General features: G+C 42.5%; 1 protein-coding gene across 1 annotated transcript; it reads right to left on the bottom strand.

Moving 5' to 3' along the window:
* LOC107993049 (frizzled-2) lies at positions 1–25,791 on the bottom strand. The gene is given in 3 exon segments (XM_028664432.2): positions 1–5,789; positions 5,792–5,818; positions 25,297–25,791. Coding segments are annotated over 3 exon segments (2,340 nt in total). The 5' UTR covers positions 25,367–25,791; the 3' UTR covers positions 1–3,546.
* Positions 25,792–26,142: the final 351 nt, after the last annotated feature.

Here is a 26,142-nt window from a genome sequence, read left to right as displayed (position 1 = left end):
TTAAATAATAATAAAGTATATTAAAAATCGTATACAATTTTGATTTCAATATATGCATATGTATAACGATATGATCATCGGTCGTCGGTTAATTACTATGGCAACGTAAAAAACTTGTACAAAAATGGCGGTCGAACGTAGAATCGAATCAAACAAGAGAATTCATATATTTTCGAGAAAAAAGAATATAAAAGCTGAGCGAGGAAAACGTACAAAAGAAAAATAGAGGGAGATACGACTATTTCGAAATTCCAAATATATCTTTCCTTGCTATAAAAATTTGAAGAATAAAAAAAATAAAAGAATCATACCTCGTGAACCAATTTGATGGATGAAATTCCGGAACACACTCGTTACACACAGTATTTTCCATTTTATTGACAATCATCGTGACAAAAAGTGGCTTACAAATACTCGTTATAAACTCCTTTCTTTCGTTTTTCTAACGTCGCGTTCGTTCTTTTCGTCGCATCAATCGTTCTGCCATTGCGATAGCAGCGCACTCTTTCACTTTTTCTTTCCCCTCTGTCTCGTTCTCCCGCCTTTTTTCCTCTCTTCTCACTACTACCATCTCGACAATCTCATTTCATCCCATTCCATCGCATTATGCTTTCTCACTCTTTCCAACATCACTGATCGTTCACGAACGCGACATTGTCCGTTTTCGCTCGTAACAGCTTGGCGTGATATGTGACACTAAAGGTTCTTTACTCTCACTACTTTACAACATTACACGTGTACGTTTTCGTTTGGCAGGGGTAACCCGTTCGGATTGCGATACGGATTGTGATTTTATTATTTTTTTTTTTTTTTAAGTTGCTTGAGGCAGTTATCGTTTTTCAGTCCTTTTGTTTCTTTCCGTTCCTTTTCATTTCTTATACATATATCTTTCTCGTTTTTTTCCGCGTGCACTCACGTTCCCACCTGCACCACTCACGAGACATCTCGCGGGTCGTTCGCAAAATTCCAACAACTGTTAAAAAAGGCAAGCATCGAAGTGGAAATAGAAAAAGTACATAACCGAGATGTTTCACTCTTGCTAGTTGTTGAAAGAATTCTTCATCTCACACAGTCACACTTTTGAAATGTCCCGTGAAAAGGAACAGAATAGAAATGAAACACGAGATGCGGTCTCGGGAATTGTATTTCTCCTTCTAGTCCTCCCCTTTTTCCTCCAACGATTAGAAAAATTGTGAAATATCGACATTACATCGCAGAAACACGCACGTCTTTGTAATGAAATCTCGTATATGCCACGATCGTATATATATATATATATATATATATATATATATATATATATATATATATTTTATATTATATATATATATATATATATTTTTATGTACTTAACGATTTATTTATTTATTCGATTTCGCACTCTGTCAACAGCTACTTGTCTATTGCGCGGATATAAAAAACACTTGAGATGTGTATGTCTTAATTTGTCTTAATTTGTCTTAATTTGTCTTAATTTTTTCCCCCATTTTACCTACAATTTAATCTCAGAATACACAGAATTTTTTCATGTTCTTTTTTCTACGATGATATGCGAGCATGTATGACAGTGTATTTGCGTGTATCGATAGTATGTGAATCTGTATGTAGGTATATGTCTGTTACGTATATGTCTGTGCGTATATGCATGATTCAAGTCTCCATTAAAGACAGAAAACCATGCGAGATATAAAACAAATCTTATTCGGAATCTCTGCACTTCTTTTTTTGTCAGCTATATTCAAGACGCGTATGTATATATATATATATATATCATATACATACATACATACATACATATATATATATATATATATATATATATATATATATATATAAAACGATAAAGGTTAAGGGGGGCTTTCGTTCGGCGGTAAAAAAGACATGTTCGGCATCCGAAATCATGTTTTAACGTATGTATACATACCGTAAGCACACGTTTTTTATTTTCTCTCTTCTCGACGCATTCACGATTGACGCGTTCCTTCGCCCGCGGCAAGACTAGCGGCTCCTTCGAAGCTTTTTTTACGGTATTGTTATTTGATACGCATTACTCATTGCACCAAGTTTTCGACACGATTTCTTCACATTTTTACATCGTGTCTTTCATCGACGAAAGATTTTCTTCGAAAGATACTAAACGAATATCAAAGCTCCACGGACTACGAATTACAATATATGCGTAAAAAGGAACGCGCCATTACCGCGACTGCGCAATGCTCGCGTCTGTACAACACTCGTGTCGACCGATAAATCGTTTTTTTGATGATCGTTTCTGTTCCACTTCTCTTTTATATTTACAGCATTTTTATCTAAAAATCTAAGAATAATATTTACAGTTACCTTCATTCTCCACATTTTTCTTCTTTCCCTTATACGTCTGCGCTATACACTTGCTCGTCGCACTTCATACGATCGACGGCGGTGAGCCTGTATTCATGGTTATGAGTACTTTCATCGCTCGAGATGATCAGTCGACCCTTCCTTTTCTTATAAACCGACATTTGCTCGCTCTGACTAAAAAATCGTATGAAATTACAAAAAAACACGCACTTTGGAATGCCGGACCACCGCCGTAACCTTTAAGTAACGACATCTATAGAAAGTCCGTGTTTACACCTATACTTCTGTTATGGCTAGGTTAGATAAATAGACGAGACGATACACGTTAGACGGACATGCGGACTTTACGAGTTCCGCTACGGTATATAAGTAAGAAAGATTACAGATAGATACGAATAAGAGAGAATTTTCTTGCACGCTGTTCCATTTGCGCGATTCACTCACTCACTCATTGCACTACATTCGATCCACGCACTTACATCACAATCTCACTACACCAGCCGGTCTCGAGCGCCATTTTCCGAATCGTAGCCCTCTAGTGTCGACGCTTTGAAGTTTGATACGTTATTTCCGCGCTTCAATTCGAATCACGTCCTCCAATTATATATAGAAAATTTCCTTCGAATCGGATATACAAGATACACCCGTTAATCTACAAGATACAACACAACAGGTTAAGAAATGATGTAAAAACTACAAAAGAGACGATTCGAGACCCACGGAAAAGACACGTACGGGCTAATACGTATATTGGGTAATCGAGAAGCACCGTCGCGAGTCGACGAGGTTGTTCGACACGCGTCGTAAACAGCCACACCACGGAGGTACCGAGAAACGCACGAATCTATCCGATCCCTTTCCTCCCTTTGTTTCAACGTCGTAACAACGATGAATAACTCGTTATCAGAGATCGATTCATACTTCGGTCGCCTGGGTGTAAGAAGGCGCGAGTCCGTGCGCTGGAGTGAGGGGGCCTGTGGTCGATGCCAACGACCTCCTCGAATATATCGTGGCCGCCGAGTGTGGCGTGTGTGGCGCCGTATGGGGCGCTGTGTGCGGCGTGTGCCTGCGCGAGGCCGAGGCGAAGGGCTAAATGGGCCCGTAGTTACTAAGGGCGGAAGGCCTCTCTTGTTGCACCGATTGCTGTTGTTGCTGCTGCTGATCGCAGCCCGCGGTGTTCATGTCGCCTCCCGCCGACTGGTGACGTCATACGTGCGACAGGGGGGGTTGTTTGAGGACGTGATGATGGAGATGATGTTGGGACGCGCTGGCCACGCTGCCAGGGGGGAGTAGAGCGCTTCCGGGCCCCGGAGCTGGCGGATACGGCACTCCTACACGCCCTACTACGCCCTTGATGCTGGTGCTGCCGATACCTCCGCTGACGCCTGTCACGCCTGCTACCATACCTGCTCCACCGCCTCCGTGACCGCCTCCGCCGCTTCCGCCGCTGAACAAGCGCCTCCACAGACGTTTCCACGAGTCGACGGTTTTGCCGCTCCAGATCCACACGCCTGACGTGATACCTACCGCGAGCGCCATAAAGTACTTGAGCATCAGGACGGAGTAGAGAGGTCTTGCTCTTGGCCGACAGGGGCACGCCAGCGAATCGAGCCACTCGTTTCTTAACGACGTCTCGTACATATGGCAGGCCAACACCACCCCGGCTGGTAGGGTGTATAGGACGCTGAACACGCCAATTCTTATCATCAGTTTCTCCAATTTGTCCGCTTTCGCCCCCGGTTGACGTTTTATCACCGAACGGATCCTGAACAGGCTCACGAAACCCGCCAGAAGGAAGCTCGTTCCCAATAGGAGGTACACGAACAACGGCACCAGAATGAACGACCGCACCCCATCCGGGGCCACCGTGCAGACTCCTGCCACCGGATCCCCCGCCACTCCCCCGGCTAGGTACGCCGAGAACGTTTGGACCGCCGGTGCTAGCCACGCTGCTAGATGGAAGTATTGGGAGTACGAGGCTATCGCCTCGTTCCCCCATTTCAGACCCGCCGCCAGGAACCAGGTGAACGCCAGGATCACCCACCAGACCGAAGACGCCATTCCGAAGAAATAGATCATCAGGAAGACGGCCACGCAGGCTTCCGGTCCCTGTGCCCTCGACTTCAGTGCCAATCCATCGCAGGCGATCTCCTCGTGGCCGAACACGCTCCTCGACAGGTAGCCGATCGAGACGGCGAAGTAGCAGGCCGACAGGAACACTATCGGTCTCTCAGGATACTTGAAGCGCTGGGTGTCGATCAGAAACGTGGTGACGGTCACGAGTGTGCTTGCGGCGCACAGGCCGCTCCACAGAGCCAGCCACACGGCCGCGAACCCTCGTTCTTCGGAGGTGAGGAACGCCCCGTGGCACGGGAGTGCGCAATTCGGTACTCCTGCAATGTCCTGAATGATGTTCCTGGCGATGCTTATCGGTGGCGCCGGTATGACCCCACTTACGGCCATGCCTGCCAGCCCAGCCCCGTTGCCTATGCTTCCGGTGCTGCTGCCGCTTATCGGTCCCGGAATGACCGTGCCCCCCGCCCCCAGGGGTACGAGGGGTGGCCTGCACCGGCACACGCAATCCCTCGCCCTTTCCCCCGGGGGATGCTGGCAGTTTTTTTGATTTTTCCCTGGCCTACACCGCGGTGGTTGGGTCGTCTTCGACGGCCTGGTCGGGCGCGGTTGTGCTGCGGGCAAAGGCGCGCTGCTCGCTGCTCCTCCGTTACCGGATCCGTATCCGGTGCTGCTCGTATGGTTGTCTTGTTCCATGCATAAATTCTCTGGGTCACCGTGGGCCGGTAATCGTTCACACGCCATCCTCTCCGGCCAGGAGAATCCGTATTGCTGCATCAACGGCGCACAACCGGCCCTCGCTCTCTCGCAGACGCTTCTGCAAGCGGGGAGAGGTTTGGTGTATTCGGGCAAGCATATCGGCGTGTACATAGAGCACAGGAAGAACTTCAAGTCGGGGGAACATTTGATCTCCACCAACGGCCAGAATTGATGCACCTCCAGCCCAGCTTCTTCCTGATTGTCGTGATTCAATTCGTTGGGCATCGCCGTCAGATTGTACCCGATCCCTCGACACATCGGGATCGTGATCTCCTCGCAACGCCCGTTTCCATTCACTCCCGTTCCACCGCCTAGGGACGAGTGTCCAACGCCGCTGCTGCCACCCCCGACCACGCTGTTACCAGACCCTACCATGCTGCCGGAAGACGAGCCACTGCCAGGTACGCCGCCCACCATCGACGAGGAGGAGGAGGAAGACGAGGACGACGAGGAACCGCTCGATACCGAGCCCACGTTACTCACTGGATTGATTGCCGATTCTAATCGCACGTTTGGCAATACTGCGAGCACCAGCAATGATAACAGGGGAGCCATCGTTCGGCTGGGAAGCAGCTTCGTCCGTCGAACGAGTCCCATTTTCCTTGATTGCTTGCCCTTACTTCTGTGTGGGTCGCATTACTCCGGCCTGCAACAAAAAATTGTTACCTCTGTTAGTTACGAATAAAACAAGTTTTTGAACTTTTTAACATTCTCCTAGGATTCCTTTGTATTACGTTTCAAATAACAAATTTTCCACGTTGCTTTAAATTTTAAGAAAATTTACACGATTTAAATAGGAGGCATAAATGATTCTGGAACGCACAAATTCGTTCGGTTAACGTAAGCGAGAAAATATTCAAAGTAATGCGAGTAATTTTCAATGTTATCTCCAAGTTTTAGCAAGTTTGCCGCTAATATATGTCACCGATACTGGTCAAACATGAAATGTTTTAACTGGTGCTGATACAATGTATGCGTATCAATTAGAATAATGGATGGACGTTAACGTTATCTTTCAATTTTCTTGCAATCGTATTTCTTGGAATACTATTATTATTACCCAATTCATAACTGGAGCGTACTGATAAAACTCTGCTTTAAGAAAGAAAGGCTTGTGATGTCTGTTCGATTCTTCGAAAGAATTCACGAAGAAAGATTTAAAAACTTATTCGTATCATTCGATATTTCCGATATTTTAGAGATTAAATTCATTTCCCGACAACGTAACCTCTTAATTTTCTCCCATGGATAATATTGAAATAATAGATCAATAATAACGTTGAAAAATATCACGAAATTCATACGTATCTCAATTAATACACGTTTGTTTCTTTATTAATTATGAATATTTTAAAAGTTTTTAAGATATTCCTTTTCGATTAATTGATTTTGAAATTCATCTACGCCTCTTACATATACACATACAAGTTCCCATTTCATTTGATCGTATCCCTTCTACAACCGCGTTAAATTATTTTTAAAACGAATCCTTCTTCCCCATATCATCTATCTCGCCCCATAATCAGCCATCACTTCTCCCAATAAAATCCTTTCCCCATCCCTCCAACAGGATACAACAAAAACGTGTTCAATCCCTTTACGGTGGTCCTAATTAAACTCGAGAACGAAATGGTTCTTCTCACCGCTTCTTTTTTTTTTTTAAAGAAGAAAAAAAACATCAAACTAGCATAACATTATATAACGCGAATCTAGAGACGATCAGCCGTCCTTCGTATTTGCATAACCACTCGCCGAATCTCGATTCGTTAAGAGGCCGCCGAAAGACGCGGCTGTCTGCGACCCTAACGAACACGAAGGGCGCGGGGTTCAGGTGGCTGCCGCATAAATCAACGTCCAAAGAGGCTAGATCCTTGGCTGGAGGATCCCAAACCAAGAGAGAGGATACGCACACTCGTGCAGAATAGGGAGGGAAAAGGAACTCGTCTCGATTGGTACGCCGTGCATGTCTTTCACGAAGGAAAGAAACGGATAAGAAAACGAAAAGGAGAGGGGAAGAGAGAGAGACGGAAAATTGGAGGAAACGGAGAAGGGAGTGAGACACACGGCGAGCGAATATACGACGATAGTACGTAGTAAGAAAGGTTAACGCGCAACGAAAAGTCACGGAGGGAGTGTGCTGCTGCTGCTGCTGCAGCAGCAGCCACGACAGTCGGTGGATCTTATAATAGTCGGAGCCGCGGAAAACACGTGACCGGAGCGAAATGTTATTGTAGGAGGCGGTGTTAGTTTTACCGTTTGTTAACTGCTAGCACCCCAAAGCACGCGCCGCTATTTATAAGACCTAAAACCCGCCACTGTTGCATCTTCTTGCGAGGAACGATTCTCCTCCTCCTCCTTCTCCTCCTCCTCCTCGCTCTCATCTTGGCTACGTGTGTGGCTCGTGGCCGGGATGTGGATTGACACGCGCGAGGAAAGGATCAAGAAGAGAACGCGGTCCTGACCGACGTGGAAGACCTGTCTCTGAATGGAAGGATTGAGAAAGAACAGAAGGATCGAAGGAGGGAGGAGAGAAAGGGCTGTCTAGCCGAGACGGGATACGTGTTCTTTTCTCTCCTGCTTTCGACTTCCGGTTCGACGTTTTAAAAGCTAGTTTATACGCTGACTGATTGCCTGTGAATAATCGTCGCGCATTGCTTATGGGACGGTGAATGAATGGTCTGGAACACTTTATTAGTCGCTATTTTAACTTTTGCAACAGATAATAGAAGACAAAAATACTCGTCGAGCAATTATTTGGTTTTAGCACTTTACAAGTATATTTGAAGAGAAGCTTTATAAGCTATCGAGAGGATAATTTTATTTTACGTGTTAAATTTTATACTATACGTAACGCGATTCGTAAAATTTATTGGCTATCAAAGATTAAAAGTGGGGGTTTATTGCATAAATGTTGTACGTTTTCGAGAAGAATAGATTTAAATATCATGAAGTATGTAAATGTTTAAGGAATTTATAAAGTAAGTGGAAAAAATTATACATTAGGGATAAAAATTCAAATAGAAAGTACATTGTAACAATTTAAATCTCAACTTGTATCATGTTAACACAGAATGTAAATATTATTTTTGGGCAACGTCTGTCGATAGGTAAATTTCAAACGAAAGGAAGAAAGATTCGAGTTATAGTTCGCGATTTTAAACCATTCTTTCGTCATGAACAATGGTATTCAAACGAAAGGATGAGAGACTCGAGGGAGAAGACCTCGAGAATCAAGGATCCTTAAAAGCTCTAGTTTTTTTTAAATGTTGCAATTCGCAAGTGGCTAGTCGATCGTCGTCGTCTCGAAACGAATGCGCGGCACTCACCAATGCCGCTTTTAATGAAGAAGAAACGTATAAAGAGCGCGTTCTCCACCCTTTCATGGCAGCATTCTCAACAGAGAAAAGATCAACCGAGTGGAATGAGAATTCGATATTCATAACCGTCGACTCGTGACGTCTCAATGGTAGAATTTAATCGGCATTTTCGTGATATAATCACCTTGTATCGATCAACATAATCATCGCATTTTTAATTTTAGCCACCCCTCTTATCGATACTCCCTCGATATTTGGAAACACGTGAGTCATCATCTTTGTTTTATTGCTCGTGAATCTCACGATTCATCGACAACTAAATCGTCTTTCGCAACACCCAAGATTCTAAACAATCAACAACTTATTATTTTAATAGTTTTTCTACAACAATAATATTCTCAATTAATTCTAACTATTTTCATTCTCAATCGAGTTAAAAGAATCACGAATCCATTTCCAAGCAATTACAACCGATTCAATTAAACATGGCCATCATTGTCTCCTATACAGCACCGATCTTAACTATCGTACACAAATAAATACAAACGCATTCGACGCAGACAATGCATCGTTCGCAGACGGAAGATAAAAAACAGACGCGGAAACAGACACCTTTTCGATTATTAATCGCCACGTGGCCGAACCATCGTAATTCATCCGGCCAAGCGGATACCACACTCGACTCTCCTTATACCGGAACACGGTCACGCGCGATTCGATCGATCGATCGTTAATCGTCCAACAACAACGTGCAGAGCTTATTGACGCGTCCAGGCTGGCCCACGACTGGAAATTATCGCGTTTTCGAACGCGATACCCGGCTTGGGAACGAGCTTCGCTTATTATTCCGGCCTCACCTTGCCGCTCCTTGCCTCTACGTGACTTACCACGCTTCACCATTCACCACCACCATTTTCTTCTTCTTCTCGAGAAACGCGAGATTCGTGATGAAGACGATGCTTTCCTCTCTCTCTCTCTCTCTCGACCCGTTATAATTCCCCATTAAGGAACATTTTCGCGGGAATGGCCGAGGAAACGAAGGGGGATGTTTCGTGTAATGAATCAGTTTTAAAGACCTCGCCCCTCCCCTCCTTTTGCCAGGAATACGCGTTTCGCGTTTGGCGGCGGCGTTGTTTGCCTTATGATTTATTTCTCTCGCATGCAAATCCCGCGCCCTGCTTCTTCCTCTCTTCTGGGTTTCTTTCCTGGGATGTGGGCGGGACGAGAATATTTCCGAGGGAATTTTTCTTGGGACGTCTCCTCTGATTGCGAGGGAGGGCTTTTTTTTTTTGTTTCGAAAGGGTTTCGAGCGATGGTAGCCTCTGGTCTAGTCTTTCTTGAAGAATTGCTTTATTAAGGGGGTGGTTCTTCGTCTTTTTGATACTGGTTATTACGCGATGTAACATTTAATCGGTTGGGTTTTAACTTCTATTTGCATATATTTCGTAATATTGTTCCATAGTGCAAGGATTTCCAAAATGTGGGTTCTGTTAAATATTAATAAAATCGTTAATAAGAAAAATAGGAAGCAAATTCGAGGATAATATATGTATTCAATAAATTTTTAATATAGTGTAATTTATAGATTATAGTAAAATATTGTTACTTTCAAAAATGAATTCTCATTTATAAAAATTTTGAGAATCATATAGCGTTCACGAGAAATCTTTGAATTTTTATTTCTTTCTTTGGGATTATTATCGAAGATATTTCAAAATTATTATTATTATTATTATTTTTTATTATTATTACATATTAATATTCATATAGAAATATAAAAATGTCAAATATACTCGATTCCTATCAGAATTTTTAATGAAAGCGATAAAGTATCTCCGAAAGATAAATTAAGAATACAAAAGTGATAAAACGGCTCGTATAAATTTTTTTCCCCAGTCACGACCAATTTTTTAAAGCGGTTGATAGGTCACGTACGAAAACAAACGTCGAAAGAATGTTAGGTATAAAAAGAAGAGAAGGCCTTCTCCGACCAATTGGATTTCCGAGCAGGGATTCGAACTCGAATTTTTCTTTCACCCGTGCCTGACTGCTTTAACCAATTAAGCTGTCCAGCCTGTCAACAGATCCTTTCTCCACTGAGTCACACGCTCATAACGGCGCTGATAAATGCGGGCGTCCTTGGTCACGTATGAAATTAAGACTTAAAAAAAAAAAAACCAATAAACACGAGATATTAAATTAGAAAAATACAAATTTTCCATCAGGGATTATAAATAATTCTTTCCACGCTGGAAAATTTTCTTCCCCAATGAATATTCCAAACGTTAATTCTTGCTAATCGAGTACGGGCAAGTACTCCATTATTCCCAGCGAAACAATGAGAGCCATACCAATAATTCTGTATGGAAATCGTGGTAAATGTTCGGATACCAGCTATTATTGCAATAATAACGAGTTGATTGATAGTTTCACAGACTTCACAGTGTATCACATATACTCCCGTGGGATAATTAGCATTATAATTAGTCATGTATTATTAAATCATAGCCCAATTCAATTTATATCGAAACGACTTGCAGTGGAATCTTAATATCATTAAACATTAACGATTCGAATTTGCCATAAATTATCTTTACAATTATTTTTGTGCAATGTACGTGGGATGTTATATATTCATTATTAGCCATAAACGTAACTTTCCACAAACCTTCCCAAGAAATTGTAATTTTTACCTAAACAACGAAAAAAACGAATGAACTAAATTAAATTGAATTAAAAAGCAACGAACAAAATATAGATTAAAAACGGAAAGACTATCTTTACAAACTCCCGATACAAATAATTATAAAATCAAGATTCGAAACCAGGAATCGCGAGCAAACCATGTCGCATTCTCCGATTCGAGTTTAGTGCATTCAGCATCGAGCGTGACGCGGCGAAAGGGTTGCTTCCCTCCTATATCTTGTCAAAATACAATGTCACTCAAGATAACAAACCGTAATTGAAACTAAATTCCATTCCATTCCGACGAGCCATCGACGAGCCATCAGGGGGATAATACTTGGCTCGAGAGAATCAAAGCGCGCTCTCGAGCATCTAAAAGCTAAATGAGAAATCATTCCAGGACACGGAGAGAGCCTCCCCTTGATTCGTCTCAGCATCGCGTTTTCTCTCTCGTGCAAGGATTTCTATATACTCTCTGATCGGCGCGCGCGAGCAGCGGCCAATTTGTCGACGCCAGGTGATCATAACTCATGGTGAACGAGCCATGGTGCTCTCAAAGAGGATGCGTCAGGAAATCGCGTGAAAAGGGCTCGAGGGCTCGCGTTGCCTCATCTTCTTAGGCTGCAAAGGCCATCTGTAGCAAGCTGTTTCATAGATGAAGCTCCGGCATTCCGGATACCGTGTTGCTTCAGAGGAAAATGTATCGGTATGCATAAAAGTACGAATCCGATTCGATGGATTTATGGAAACAGATGTACGCATATTGATTGGAAATATGAATCAAAAGATTTTGCCTCGTTGTTCGAAGTTGGTTGATTGGATTAATTAAAGATCCCTATTATTGTCATATTATTGGATAGTTATAAAGTTTTGTAATTATAGTTCCTGGCTGATATCCGAGGAAATTATATAACGATGGTTTGATGGTATTCGCGATGGCTCGTCTGTTTATTTGCAGAGGAAAAGGCCATTTATAGGTTCGGATTTTTTATACTTTCACAGATCTGTATCGGTGAAAACGGATGTTTCAAAATTGACGAAGATCAGGATTACCTGCATTACAGTATTCTTGGCCGTTTGAAATAATTATTTACGAATTTTTTCCACAACTTTAATATAGCTGGCAGATATATCCGAGAAATCTTTAGCTATACGATGATTGATAGCTAATAAACATTCGGCATATTCCTGGACGAGGTATATACGAGAGCCTTTCCTTAATTGCAATTCCTTATAGCTACAGCTAACTCGCTCTATACCTATCATGCAAAAAGCATTAAACAAAATATATACAAATTTTATTCTTTCACATTCTATTAAAAATACTTGCTCTGTAAAAAGCGAATTCCAAGAATTACTTCCAACAAATAAATAAATGTATCCAGGATGAAAATACAGCTATTAAAGAATATCTTGAAAGGGATTCTCCAAACGTGTCTCCCATTCTCACTTAAATAAACTTTTAATTTCTCGACCTACAGTTTCACGGTATCGCAACGATAATGTACGCCCTGTGAAATCCTTCAAACCTCTCTCTCTCTCTCTCTCCTCTCATATCACGAACGCAAATCGAGAGGAAAGACTCGGCACAATTGGAAAGAAGAAATCTTAGAGGCCCCGAGAAAGAGAGAGAGGTGCATAAATCAAACCGATCGCGGAGATTTATGGCGAGGTATGGATAAGGTGGTGGTGTGCTCGCGACGCGCTCGTTAGTTGGCAAAACTGACGGCGCACGGTGTCAGGTTTTATATCAAATCGCGCGTCACAGGCATTAATCACGAATTCAAGCGGAGAACAGGCTCGCTAAAGGGGGTGGAGTGGGGTATAGAACAGGGACACGAACAACGAAATCGCTCGCCAGGTTTCGCGACTGTCTCGTTCCCGCGTCCTAGCTCCGCTCTCTCGTTCGTTTATCTCATTGTGCTCTCTAGGTAGACGCGCGCGAGTCGAGTCGAGTCGCGCCGCGGGACAGGCTGAATACGAGCTTGGAGCGGGTTCGACGCGGAATGTTAATAATTGAAGCTCGTGCAAGGGAGGTCGGATGCTGGGGAGAGAGAGGGAGCGTATATCGGCTCGCTGAATGTCTGCGCGCTGAAACAAACTTGTTAATCCTTTCGCGCGCACCGCTGTCTGCCTCGAGCCCCCTTTGAAATCGTAATGGAGTTTCGACGCGTTATTATTCCGCCTGCTGTATTTAGCGGAAAGCGGGCTCTATCGCAGTGGTTAAGTAGGGAATCGAGGAAATTGAAAATCGCTTCCTCGCCATGCGATTTACTTGTATCTTGATGACGTGGATGACGTACGTCGCATTTCGTAAGCGTGGTTTCGGCTCGAGATAAATCAATAATTTTAAATAATTTTCAACACGCGAGTAATCTTTGAATATCCTTTGAAAATTTCGTCGGAGGAAAGTAAGGGAATGACGTGAAAATTTATCATCAAATTCGTGTTTCGTAGAAGTATATAATTTTAGTCTCATCGAGATTGAAACGTTAATGTTTCGCTCAAATTAAAACTTTCCTTGCTCGCAAAGTTTTGAAAACAAAGTTGGAGTGCTTTTCACAGAACGAAGAAGCTCGAAACGTACTAGAAACTGCAGTAACAAAAAAATTCTGGTATTATTTCTCCGCATTGTGGAGGCACAATCTCCATTCCACTAACGTTAATTCATTCGGTTAATAAGTAGCCACCTATCTAAACGTTACAGCTACGTACCATGGAGAACTCTTTCTATTTCGAACAATATTTGGCAAAACGAGCAAAAGTCTAGACACCTGTTGCAAGTCTAGCCGGAAAACGAGCCACTTTTCGCCGGCAAATACCAACCTTTGCGACGAATAGCCAGCGTGCTATCCAAGCTTCCATGAAAAATAAAAATCCCTCGTCTTTATCCGAGCCATCTCCGATCCTCCATTTTTCGCGAATCGATCGATATCTTCTTATTTGGATATAATGCTTCATTTGTCCGAAATTTAATTGTTTCAATATTCCCCAAATATTTAAATATCCCTAGTATTTCTTTACATGTACGATTCTATCCAATAATAAACTCTCGAATAAACGTTTATACGGTCAATACAATAAATACAAAAAAAGATGCAAATACCTGCGCTGAAATTTAATTAAAATTCAATCTTCCAAATTCATCACCACTTAAAACAAGTATCCCTGAGAGCAAGAAAAAGTTAATTATCGGGGCCGGATAAAAATGTGCACATTCTACCGCATCCCATTTCCTTAAAACTACGTACGGGCCCGATTTAACCGGCAAAAAGCCTCCAACTTGGTCGCGAGAATCGTTTATAATTCATCGCGAATAAACAACGGGAGGTGAACGATGGAACATCCCTCTCCCCCATAAACGGCGAAATTAATTCCTTCCGAGAAGACCTCGATCGGGGGCAGAGTGTTAATTATAGACGAAACGCGCGCGTCAAACGTTCGATATTCCCTCTCTCTTTCTCTCTCTCTCTCTCTGGAATGGCAAAGTCCACGGTGGACGCCTGCTGATTGGCCGAGACTCGAGACACAACCTCGAGGCGGAATTTCGAATCGGCGTCCCGTCGCGCGACGCGTCGTTGCATGATGGATCGACAACCGTGGAATAAAAATCGCCGAAGGAAACGACGATGGGTTACAACAGCGCGGAGGAACAAGGACAAGGGGAAGGGATGGCGAGAAAGGGGGGAGGGGAGAGGCGAACACGAGTAGTGACCTACGGGTTTTCGTGGAAGACACGAAAGAGGAATAAATTCTGTCGAATAAATTCTATTCGCGGGCCCACAAACTCCTCCGCCTCTCTGTCTTATATTTCTCCTCCTTTCGAATATATATATGCGCGTCGACGTTTTTTGCATAAATTATCCCGCGTTTGCCGCGGGAGGTCTGTCGCGAGGATGCTCCTTTCTCGATAGAGAAAATATTTAAGAGCGTGGGGAAGGCGACAGAGCGACACAAGCTCGTTTTATTTCGCGCTTACTCCCCTCCTCCCCCCTGCTTCGGCCTTTCTTCTTCCGATATATACTTTTCCTTTCTCCTGTTATTTTCACTTCTTCTTCTTCTTCTTCTTGTTCTTCTTTTTTCTCTTATTTTACTTATTCATTTTTTTTTATATTTGCCTCGTCGATTTCGTATTTCGGTCGTGGAATCCTTTTCGAAGGAGGGGGAGGGGGAGGATCTTGAAAAATATACGAGATATTTTTCTCGCGTGAGAGGGATCGTAAAAATGCGAGCCGCGATAAGAATTTGAAGGGAGCTTCCTGGGCGGAACGCAACCCTTCCAGAGATTCGAGATGCTCCCCGCCGCTGTCAGAGGGTAAATTGTTGGCGCGTTTTTCGAATACGGAACACGCTGAGAGGCTTTTGCGGTGTAATTTCTTTTCTTTTCTTTTTTTTTTTTTGGATGCAAGGAATCTGATCGCATAATCTGTAATCGAAGAAATGATAATAAAAATATCTCTTAATGCTAAACTATTATTTTCGTAATTTTTAATTTGTCGAAAATTAAGGAATGTTGTAACAAAGATGTATTTTTCAAATCGTGCTATTTTTATAGGAATAAGTAATCACGGGTAAATAAGTAAAATCGTATCGAAAGATTAATCGTACGTAGCCGTAGCAATGATAAAAATTTAAACTTGGAAATTACTTGCTCGGAATGAAATTACGTGGAATTAAAGGTTTCCGAGTAAACACCAGTTCGTGCTGGTATTTTATTGTATGTAATTTAAATAAATTAGGATAAGTCGCCGGAGTTGGTTAAGGATTCCTGGAAACGAAGAAAAAGAACATCCAGGATGTGACGAGATGTTATCAACGGCGTAAAGGTGTACCAAACCTCGGCGTATATATCTCCATAAATCAATTCAAATTACTTGCAACATCCATGGAGTACAGAAACTCATCTTGTACGGGTTTAAATGACGAAGCGTTAAAAATATATCAGGGGAGCAAAGGAAGAGTTAACAGACAGGTCTCTACTTTGAAACACTACACCTCCACCTCGATATCACGTTTCGTGGTTAAGTTTCACGCTTTGCATATTAAAAATAACGACGTTAATAAATTATCGTTTCACATTGTAAACGCCGTCTCGGTAATAACGTTAGAGAAAAAAATTTCCACGTGATATTTCCTACATCGATATTTCTACCTACGCGTCGCAAAATTGAATTTTATTTCTTCTTTCCTTTTTCTTTCTCTTTCTTTTTTTTTTTTTTCATAACAATTTCTCTTGTCTGCATTTTTTCGAAATATAAAAAAAAAAAAGAAAGCAAATTTATATCGCTTCCAAATATCAAGGAAATGACGCAAGTTACAAATTTTAAAAATGTGAATATTATCTGTTCGATCTCTAACTTTCCAATTAATTTATATAACTATGCGTTCATTCAAATAATTGAAGCATATTAAAATACGCTTAACGTATTGCCACGTAATAAATTAACAGCTGTAACGGCAAATAGAATTAATCTACATTTCTCGCGATTTTACGAAAAAGAAAAAGATATCGAAAATGTTGAATCATGTTGATTCAGGATAAATGGTCGGCCATTAATTAAAATTATCCCGGCTTGTTTCGATCGATCGATCGAATGAGAAGCACTGACCGAATCGATGCAGACAAACGACAGGTAAAATATGTCCGCTGTCGCTCCAAACATTTTGCACGGGACGAAGATATACGTCGAGCACAGCGTTAGTAGGGGAGAGACTCGCGAAAGAAACGCGGATTTTGCTCTCGCGTGCTCGATGAAAAATCGTCACGGTGTTTCTTCGTCGCGTCGATCGATCCTTTCTTGACGTTCAATCTCCACGGAAGTCGATCTCATCGCCGATTCCCCTCCGTCTCTTCACGATGACGCGATTATAGTGATTTATACTTTTGATACTTTGCACCGTGCAATAACGAAGGGAGATTTTATTTAATTTGACAGGAAACTTTTGTTTTTTTCTCTGTTCCTCGATACCCGATTTCCGTGTCTTCGATGCTCTTTTTAAAGTAAAAAAATTGTTATTCCTTCTTAATCACGGTTCGATTGTTATAGATATCAAAATGGGCAAATGTATTTATTTTAAAAGGGTTTTTTTGGGGGGAGGAAAAATGATTTTCATGCGATATTTTATGACCTTTTAAACTTTTCATAGTAAATCTTGAGAAAGACACGGGCGTGCTATAAAGAATAGTTTGTAATTTCCATATTTTAAATGTTACCACACGTAATACAATTATTAAGATTTATTGGCTATGAAAAGCTGAAAGCTATAAAGTTCCAAGAATTTTGATGACGAAAGAATAATTTCCTATGTTGCCTGCTTTGAAATCCTTGCAATTTTATTACCCTGTCAAAGAGTTAATGTAACGTACAAGTTATATTATTTAACACTTACAATACATAACTGAACACCTATGCAAGTCTTAAATCTTATTTTATCTACCTACTTATCATTGTTTTATACTTCCTACCTCCCAAGTTGTGCAATATATAACCAATTATAATTATTCTTTACAAAATCACGTATTACATAGGATACCATAAAATTTCAAAGGGTTCTAAATTAATTTATAATTTTTTTTTTCCTGCATCGATTCACGATCCTTTAAATTTTAAATTATCCCATATAAATCTGCAAATGCAAATATCAACTGCGCACAAACAACAAACTCTCTCTCCACTCGAATCTCAAATATTTGCCTAAATCCACACTCGTCGCGCAAACAAACAACGCCAAAATTTATTCATTTCCCGGATATCCCCCCTCCCCCAGAAAAAAGAGAACAACTAGAACTTTATCCAGCGAACAACATGCAAATATACAACGGATCAATCGGCGTTACCCGGAAATAAACTCGCGGCTTTAGCACGGTGGTCCCCATAAAACGTCCCGCGTAGAAGCGTGCCGAGAGTCGCGTTTAAGCGGTCATTAACGCGATCCGTGTAAACACAAATCACGATCCGCGCTAATAACCGGATGCCCCACCATTAATTAACGCCGCTGGCGTCCAAAGCTACGCGAAAGTGGCCCGTAAATTTGAATCAAACCATGGCGCGATAGTGGTAACCGTCCTCGAATTAAATACTCGCGAATCGGAACGAATCATTCCGAAAGATTCTTATCAATGGGCGCGCACCCGTTAGTCTGGATTAATGGAAAATCGTGATTAATGGATCCTCCTCCTCCCCCCCGCCGTTCCAATCGATATCGAGTTCGTAATTTACACCCGACGCTCGGCAAAAGTAACGGGATCGAGCGCGCATTATATTGTTCCAGGATCGACGAATTCATCCTGTAGAAACGTGTTTCCGGCCGAGTTGCCCGGCGATTCCGCGAATTCGACTCGACGCGTTTATCGACGAGGCGCATCGCTGTTAAAATGGCAATCGAACGATCGCATCAGGAAATTTGCAGGTATTCCGCGAGCGGAATGGAGCGAAGCGTGGTCTATGCAGCTTGCAAGCCGTGTAAGATTGTTCTTTGTACCGTATATATGAATGTAAGGGATAGGTAATGAGGGATTTCGAAGTTGCAATTTTCTTTATCTCGAAATTGCATCGACAGATGGCGGATCCGGAAATTTGAGTATGAAGTCTCATTTCGGATAATTAATGCGGCGCGAGATGATAATTTGGATTTGGTAAATTGATATTGCGCGTCTTTTTTTCATGAAAATACTATTTTATGTTATATTTTTAAAATCTTATTATAAATTCTTAACTTGGAGAAACGTAAAGAAATTATAAGATCGACAAATGTATTTGTAGCTCTAGGAGGACATAAATCGTAAAAATACTTAACGAGCTTAATTAAACTCGTCATATGATACGAGTATTATCGGTAGAATTAAAATAATAATTAATTTCTCAACTTCACACCTTATCAAGTTTAATTTATTAAAAAAAAAAAGAAAAGAAAAAAGACATGCCTCCAGTGTCTGAGAATAACTTTCATTATCTCTACTCGCCTTCTATCTCACATTCAAGTTAAATTAAAACGATCCCCACCATCGTATCTCCATAAACATTTTCTCCAGGAGAGACACCACGACAAACTGCTTTTTCCACGCAGAAAGAAAATTATCAAAACTTTACCCTGTAAACGTTCTTCTTCTGCTTGGTGCTAAACTTTTATGAGACCGGTCGCCATTTTTCCATATTACTCCGCCGCAACCGGAACCTCCTCTGGTCTCGCTCAACGATATTACCGACCGAGCCACGCTCGGAGGCGCCCGTGGCGTTCGTACGAACACAACACTCGTTTCTCAATGTTATCTTGAGAAAAAGGTGGGCGGTTTGCGAGCGTTTCTAAGATTGGCCGATGCGGCAACCCCGAGGGCAGCCAAAGGAATAGGGAATGCGAAAACAAAACTCGATTTCGCAGACGTCCGTATATACAAAGACGAGTTTATTAAACCCTGCGCGATCTACAATAAAATTTTTATTTCTCCACCCCTTTCAAGCAATATAACATTTACTCTAACCTTAAATAAACCCTCCAAACAAAACGAATTTGACGAATTTCACCAGAAACCTCAACAAATATCACAAAATTCCTACATTTTTTAAAAGAGCTCGAAACAAAATGTACATATAAAAAAAAAAGATAATCCAAAGACTAAAGAAACACTGGAACAAACGGGAGAAGAAAAACGGAAAGAGAAGGAAGAGAAGAGAGGAGAGGAGAGAGAACGAAGTGGGGCAAGTCGCGAAAGGACCGATAACCGGAACTATTTATTAGAGCCCCATGGCGATACGCGCTCGCGACGCACCAGTCGTGGGGCCTTTTATGCGATTATAAAGCGCGCTTTATATACGTTTCCATGCGCCGTCCATGCGAACCGGCTCTAATAAACTCTATATATCTTATTCTGGGACAGGCAGCGCGGTGGCGCGCAAACACCGGAATTTCTTTTTCCGTGACACGCGCGAGCGTAATCGCGACGAGCGCGACCGATCGTGCGCCAGGTAAAAAGTGCGTAGAGGTATTCCTGATACTCGCCTACGTCGGGAGCCGGCTAAATATACGAGCTCCGTTGAAGATCGCTCCGTATAACCGCGTTCTGGAATTAAGGCACGTGATCATGGCGTTTCGTAACGGGACAATTTCTTTTTATTTCGATGAGCTCGTAGAGAGATTTAGCGGATCTTGGAATTTTTAAACGTTCATATGAATTTTTATATACAGAAAAGGATGATGATGATGATGCGAGGATGCGTACTCGTTTTAAAAACGTATAAGCGCATCGAAAGTGAAGTGGTCGTCACGATGAAATATACGAGGTTTCTATCGCTTCGATTCTATCGTTTCGAAGTGTATGGGAAGAACTCAACCTTAAGTTGACTACCGAGAGACATTTAGAATGAATCACTGGGCTCGGGCATACATGAATAATGGATCAGTCATGTGTGCTGGTTTCTTCATCAAATGAGAAGCGATGATAAATGCAGGTTATTTATATATCACCGATCCAAAGATAACTAAAAATATCATTGGGTAACATTTTCCATCACGCGTAGGAAAATGTTTTTTAAATCGTTGGAAACGATTTTGGTTCTCGAAGGTACGGATATATCTCTCGGATCGATTAATGTTTCTATAGAAGGTAGAGGATATAATTGTCGGATTAAATATTGTAGAAACTCGCAATTCCTCCAGGTAACATTTCAGAACTTTCTTATTACTTTCTAACAACTTTGTAACAAGTCTAAGTGGCTCCGTAACGATTCTCTTCTCTCGATCAAGCGGCATTCTTAACAACCTTGCACGCACAATTTTATCCTCCTGCGCATCCTTGATCCTCAACTTTGCTGATTTAACGTAAAATAATCCTATCCACACCCGCTCCTCGTTCTTCCATCGCTCAATATTTTCGTTTCGTGATTTTCAATTCGTTTTTATGCCAATTTTAAAACTTTCAATCCATTATCAAACGTACACGTATAAAATAAACTCGGTAATACGCGATTCATCCTTATGACAAAAGGCTAGATATCTTCTCACGTCGAATTTAAGGTCGAAACAGGGAAAGACACGGCTATCCTTTCACACCTCGTCTTCTGTATTTCCATCACGGAGAACCTTCGACTCGGGAACAGGATACGACAACGATTGATGCACGCTATTCAACATCGCGAGAAAACAAACACGTATTCGTGTTACCGGGCCCAGAACCGCAGAGAGGAACCAAAGAGAAAAAGAGGTTAAAAAGAACACTACAAGCTATAGAGTTCCGGGCCAACGTGCGGTGAGCTCCTTTTCAACTTCGAACGACGAACCTTCCTCCTCCTCCTCCTCCTTACCCTCCTTTTCTCGTCCAGTCGAACGAGTTCAAGTCGAAGCGAAGGTGAAACCCGAGGAGAGTTCACCAGCAAAGGAAGTGGTTCGGGTATTGGGATCCACTTTAAAGTTGACACCTCGCGCGTTGGCCCGTTTTCTCTCCTCGTTAAGGGTTGGAGGGGGAGCGCCTCGATGAAATACCGGTTGCGTGTTCCGGTGTGCGATTACTGACCGTCTGCATCCTGATCACGCGACATCGCGCGCGCCTTCTTCTTTCTTCGATCCTTCGTGAAACACTAGCCCCAGGATAAACGGAGGAGGGCGTGAAAGAGCACGGAGGACACCGAGGAATCCAGGGAAGCGTTAACACGAGATTACGGGAAACACGCTTCTTCTGGAGAATGATTTTCTGGTTAAAATTAGAAGAGAATATTATTTCCCATGATTTCCTTCTCCTAATAGTATCTCGATTGCCAGTAGACTTCCAGATATATCTCAATCTGTATCCTAATCTGTATAATAATCTATATCCTTCGCTTGGAGAAACGATTTAATTCCATTTTTGTCGAAAGTATACGAGCCACCCTCGAACAACAATGGGCTAAAATTAGAAGAGAATATTATTTCCCATGATTTCCTTCTCGTAATAGTATCTCGATTGCCAGTAGACTTCCAGATATATCTCAATCTGTATCCTAATCTGTATAATAATCTATATCCTTCGCTTGGAGAAACGATTTAATTCCATTTTTGTCGAAAGTATACGAGCCACCCTCGAACAACAATGGGTTAAAATTAGAAGAGAATATTATTTTTCATGATTTCCTTCTCCTAATAGTATCTCGATTGCCAGTAGACTTGCAGATATATCTCAATCTGTATTATTGATAATCTGTATCCTAATCTGTATCCTTCGCTTGGAGAAACGATTTAATTCCATTTTTGAAAGTATACGAGCCACCTTCGAACAACAATGGGTTAAAATTAGAAGAGAATATTATTTTCCATGATTTCCTTCTCCTAATAGTATCTCGATTGCCTTAGAGGAAATCAAGAAAGTTGTCTCGTGAAGACTTTCAAATATATCCCGATATGTATTATTGATAATCTGTATCCTAACTCCACTTGGAGAAACGATTTAATTCCATTTTTGTCGAAAGTATACGAGCCACCCTCGAACAATAATGGGCTTAAAAATTAGAAGAGAATATTATTTTCCATGATTTCCTTCTCCTAACAGAATCTCGATTGCCAGTATCTTAGAGGAAATCAAGAAAGTTGTCTCGTGAAGACTTCCAAATATATCCCGATCTGTATTATTGATAATCTGTATCCTACCTCCACTTGGAGAAACGATTTAATTCCATTTTCGTCGAAAGTGTCGAGGTATACTTCAAGTACCCCCTCCGAGCATAAATCTGGAAACATTTTCTCCGGCAATCGCGGCTCCATCGCGTGACATTTCCACCCCTGTTAGAAATCGCGTCACTGGGCGAGCGAGCAAGCGCACAACTACCGGCATTTCCACCGCGAAACAATAATCCAGGGGTTAATGGCAGCGCGGTGTGCCACGAGGACAGAGGCGGTTCGCAGCCGCTTTTGTCCTGGCTGGCGAGTTTACAGCTCGCTCGTCTCCTCGTTGGGCACGAGTAAACGCGGCCAGGAAAGGATTACACAGCCCTGTGTCACGCCTATCCCTCTCTCTCTCTCTCCCCCCTCGACTCGCGCGCAAACTCGATCCTCTCCCCCCTCGTCTCCCTCCCTCTTGTTCCTCTTTTTCTCCTTCCGTTTTCTGTATTCTCCGTACACGCACGTACACGTGTATACACGCTAATTAATTAGGAGTGAATTATGGATTCGTTGGGCCCGTTAATTGGACCCGTCGTTCCTCCCGCGGAAACGACGCGCCCGATGCGTGTCCGCTCAGAGCGCGTTTCCTCCTCCTCCTCCAACCGGCTGGGGCCGTCGTCACTCCTTTCCTTCGGGGCGGACGACGTTGTGTATGGCGCTCGTAACTCGTGCGTTATCGACGTTATCGAGCGCCGTTTTGCGATGCTGGTGTCTGACAGGGCCGCAACAACCGCCAATCGGTGGTTGTGAATCTCTCTCTCTTCCTCTTCTTGTTGGAAAAAGGGTTGGGGATCGAGAAGGAGGATTCGGGAATACGGTCGATCGTTGCTGGTATTGTTCGTTCCCTCGAAATCATCTTGCGGGTTGGAAATTTGTTTATGGGAACGCGATGATCGAGATAAGAAAGGGAATTGTCTTGTTGCGCGTGAATATTTGGGAAGATTTGCACGTGATCGAAGGAAGCTCGTGCATTGTGTTTTATTTATGGCGTGGATGCGACGAGTTTTTTCAGTAGATAATAAGGTGTTTCAAACGAGACTTGGACGTAATTTGTTCGGTTATATCCTTATAGGTATCTCGTTGAAATTTCATTTCTTACATAAATTTGAATTGATGTTGAATAAATCTTGAATTTCGTTGAAAGGAATTTAAATAACGAGAGTTTGTGTAAATTTAAATTTTTTGAAGTTTTTGAAGGGTGGTGGGAGTGATGATGAATAGCATTCGTGAAGGATGTGCTGGATAAAGAGGATTATTATTTCACAGCGTTGAAGGAAGTGACGTTTTATTAGTTTTTCTTCGCCCCTTTTCTATTCACCTTTTCTCGAGAAATCATTTCATATGCCGACTCACCACTTCAATGCAACTTTCGCGTATTTTTTCAAGAACCCCTGCGCCTTTCTTCGAATTATCTCAAAGTCATTCTCTCCGAGCGCTATAGTAAATTCGCAAAATCATCTTTGACAGATGAATACGTTGAAACGGCTTTGAATATCTTCATGAAGAGAAAGTTGAAAGGGAAGAAATTCTTATCCCCTATTTATTTTTCATTTCAACAACTTTGTAAAATAGCAAAGGCCAAATAAACGTTTCCCCAACCATCGGTTCATTACTAAAATACAATATATTAAAAATATATAATTTTCTTATCGTATTTTATAAAGAAGAAGGAAAAATATACTTTTATCGTTTCTTCCTCCACTTGCCAATAAAACATAATCCTTTCATCTACCTTCATCCTCTCAAATCCTCGCAAAAAAGAAACCCTTTCAACCCTTCCTTCTACATTGCATCTTGAACCTCTCGCGGATGAGGCACATCGCCCAATTCCTGGAAGGCATTAACAAGGTGACCATATGGAAGAATAGAAAGAGCTGCGTCCCTGGCCACCTCTCTCGATAGAGAGAGCTTCAACAGCGTTTTACCTGGTCTGCTCTATCTCTATCTATTTAGCCAGAGGCCAGGGGAGGCGGTGCAACGATGACGCGTTGGAACACCACGGCAAGTCGTTGCCACGGCTCGCTGTTTACTTTTCACGAACAGGCAGGCAAGCAGGCAGGCAGGCAGACAGACGAGCGAGCGAACGAAGGAAGGAAGGAAGAGGCAAGGCGTGCACCGGTCGTCCTCTTGCGTCGTATATACACTCGGGCGAAACCAGCTCGAAAGATCGGCCAGGTAGGGCGGCGGAGGGAAGGTCCTGGGCTCTCCTCCTCGACCTTCGCGTATAGAGAGGAGATGGAAAGAGGCTCGAGACCGTAAATCATCGTCCTACTCTCTCTCCTCTCGAGGAGAGAGGAGAGGAGAGGAGAGCTTGCGCCTCGAAGATGACGCATCTGATGGAAAAGGGAGGAAACGAAGAACCAGGGGGAAAAGGGAGAAAAAGAAACAGAAGCGAACGAGGCGAGGCGAAACGGAGGGACGATAGAGCGAAGAGGCGATGGAGGAATAGAGAGGGACGAAAAAGACGGACGGGACCTCTGGTGCGCGCTCGTTATACCTCTCTTGCTGCTCTTATCCGCGACGATCTGTCTCCTACCCACGGCTGGCCTTGAACCCGGGGTGCGCATCGCCCAACGAGACCGTTGTCGTGGCCAGCTCTCGCCTCGATGGTCTATACCAGGCTAACCTGGACGACACGTACTCGATGCATCCTCCTCTCGCAGATGTAAAGTAAGCTACTCCTTGTTTTCCCAATTTTTTGAAGAAAAGTTTTTGAATCGACCATTCGAAGATTCACTCGACGTGTATCTACACCGATGATTCGAAATAAACGAGAATCGTAGTGAATCTAAAAGAAACTTGAGCGTTAAAAAGGATAGATAATACTTTAATACTGCATCTTTAATATTTATTAATTTATAATTGTAATTGGTTGGAAAAAGAAAGTTTCCACAATTCTTAATCTTCTACACCTTATTCTCATCTTTTCTTTGAAAACATCTCGTTCCTTGTTTCCATTTTAACTTCCCCCTTTGAAATTACCCTTCTGTCCAACCACCTCCGCGTAAATCACCGGCGAAAAACGAATCCTAGGAGTCCGAATCGAAAGGAGGGGGAGATGATCAGTTTCGAAAGAAATCCTCTGCACGGGTTCACAAGGCTCGGTCCACATGTGCCCTTAATTAGGAAGCGAGTTCCTCCGATTTACGATGAGGATACAGCTCCCTTAATGAGGGGGTGCTGGCCGCCGCGTTTCGTGTTTACAGCCTCTTTAAACGGCTCGTTGTCACTTAATTATGTCTCGACGAGTGCGAGTGGCGAACGCGTGACGCGGAGAACGAGTGGAGAGAGAGAGAGAGACTCCCTTGTTGAAGGTGGAACGCGATCAAGCAGCGCGGCAATG

The sequence above is a fragment of the Apis cerana genome, linkage group LG10 (genome assembly GCF_029169275.1).
Source record: "Apis cerana isolate GH-2021 linkage group LG10, AcerK_1.0, whole genome shotgun sequence".
Taxonomy (NCBI): domain Eukaryota; kingdom Metazoa; phylum Arthropoda; class Insecta; order Hymenoptera; family Apidae; genus Apis; species Apis cerana.
This window is presented reverse-complemented; position numbering and strand designations above follow the sequence as displayed.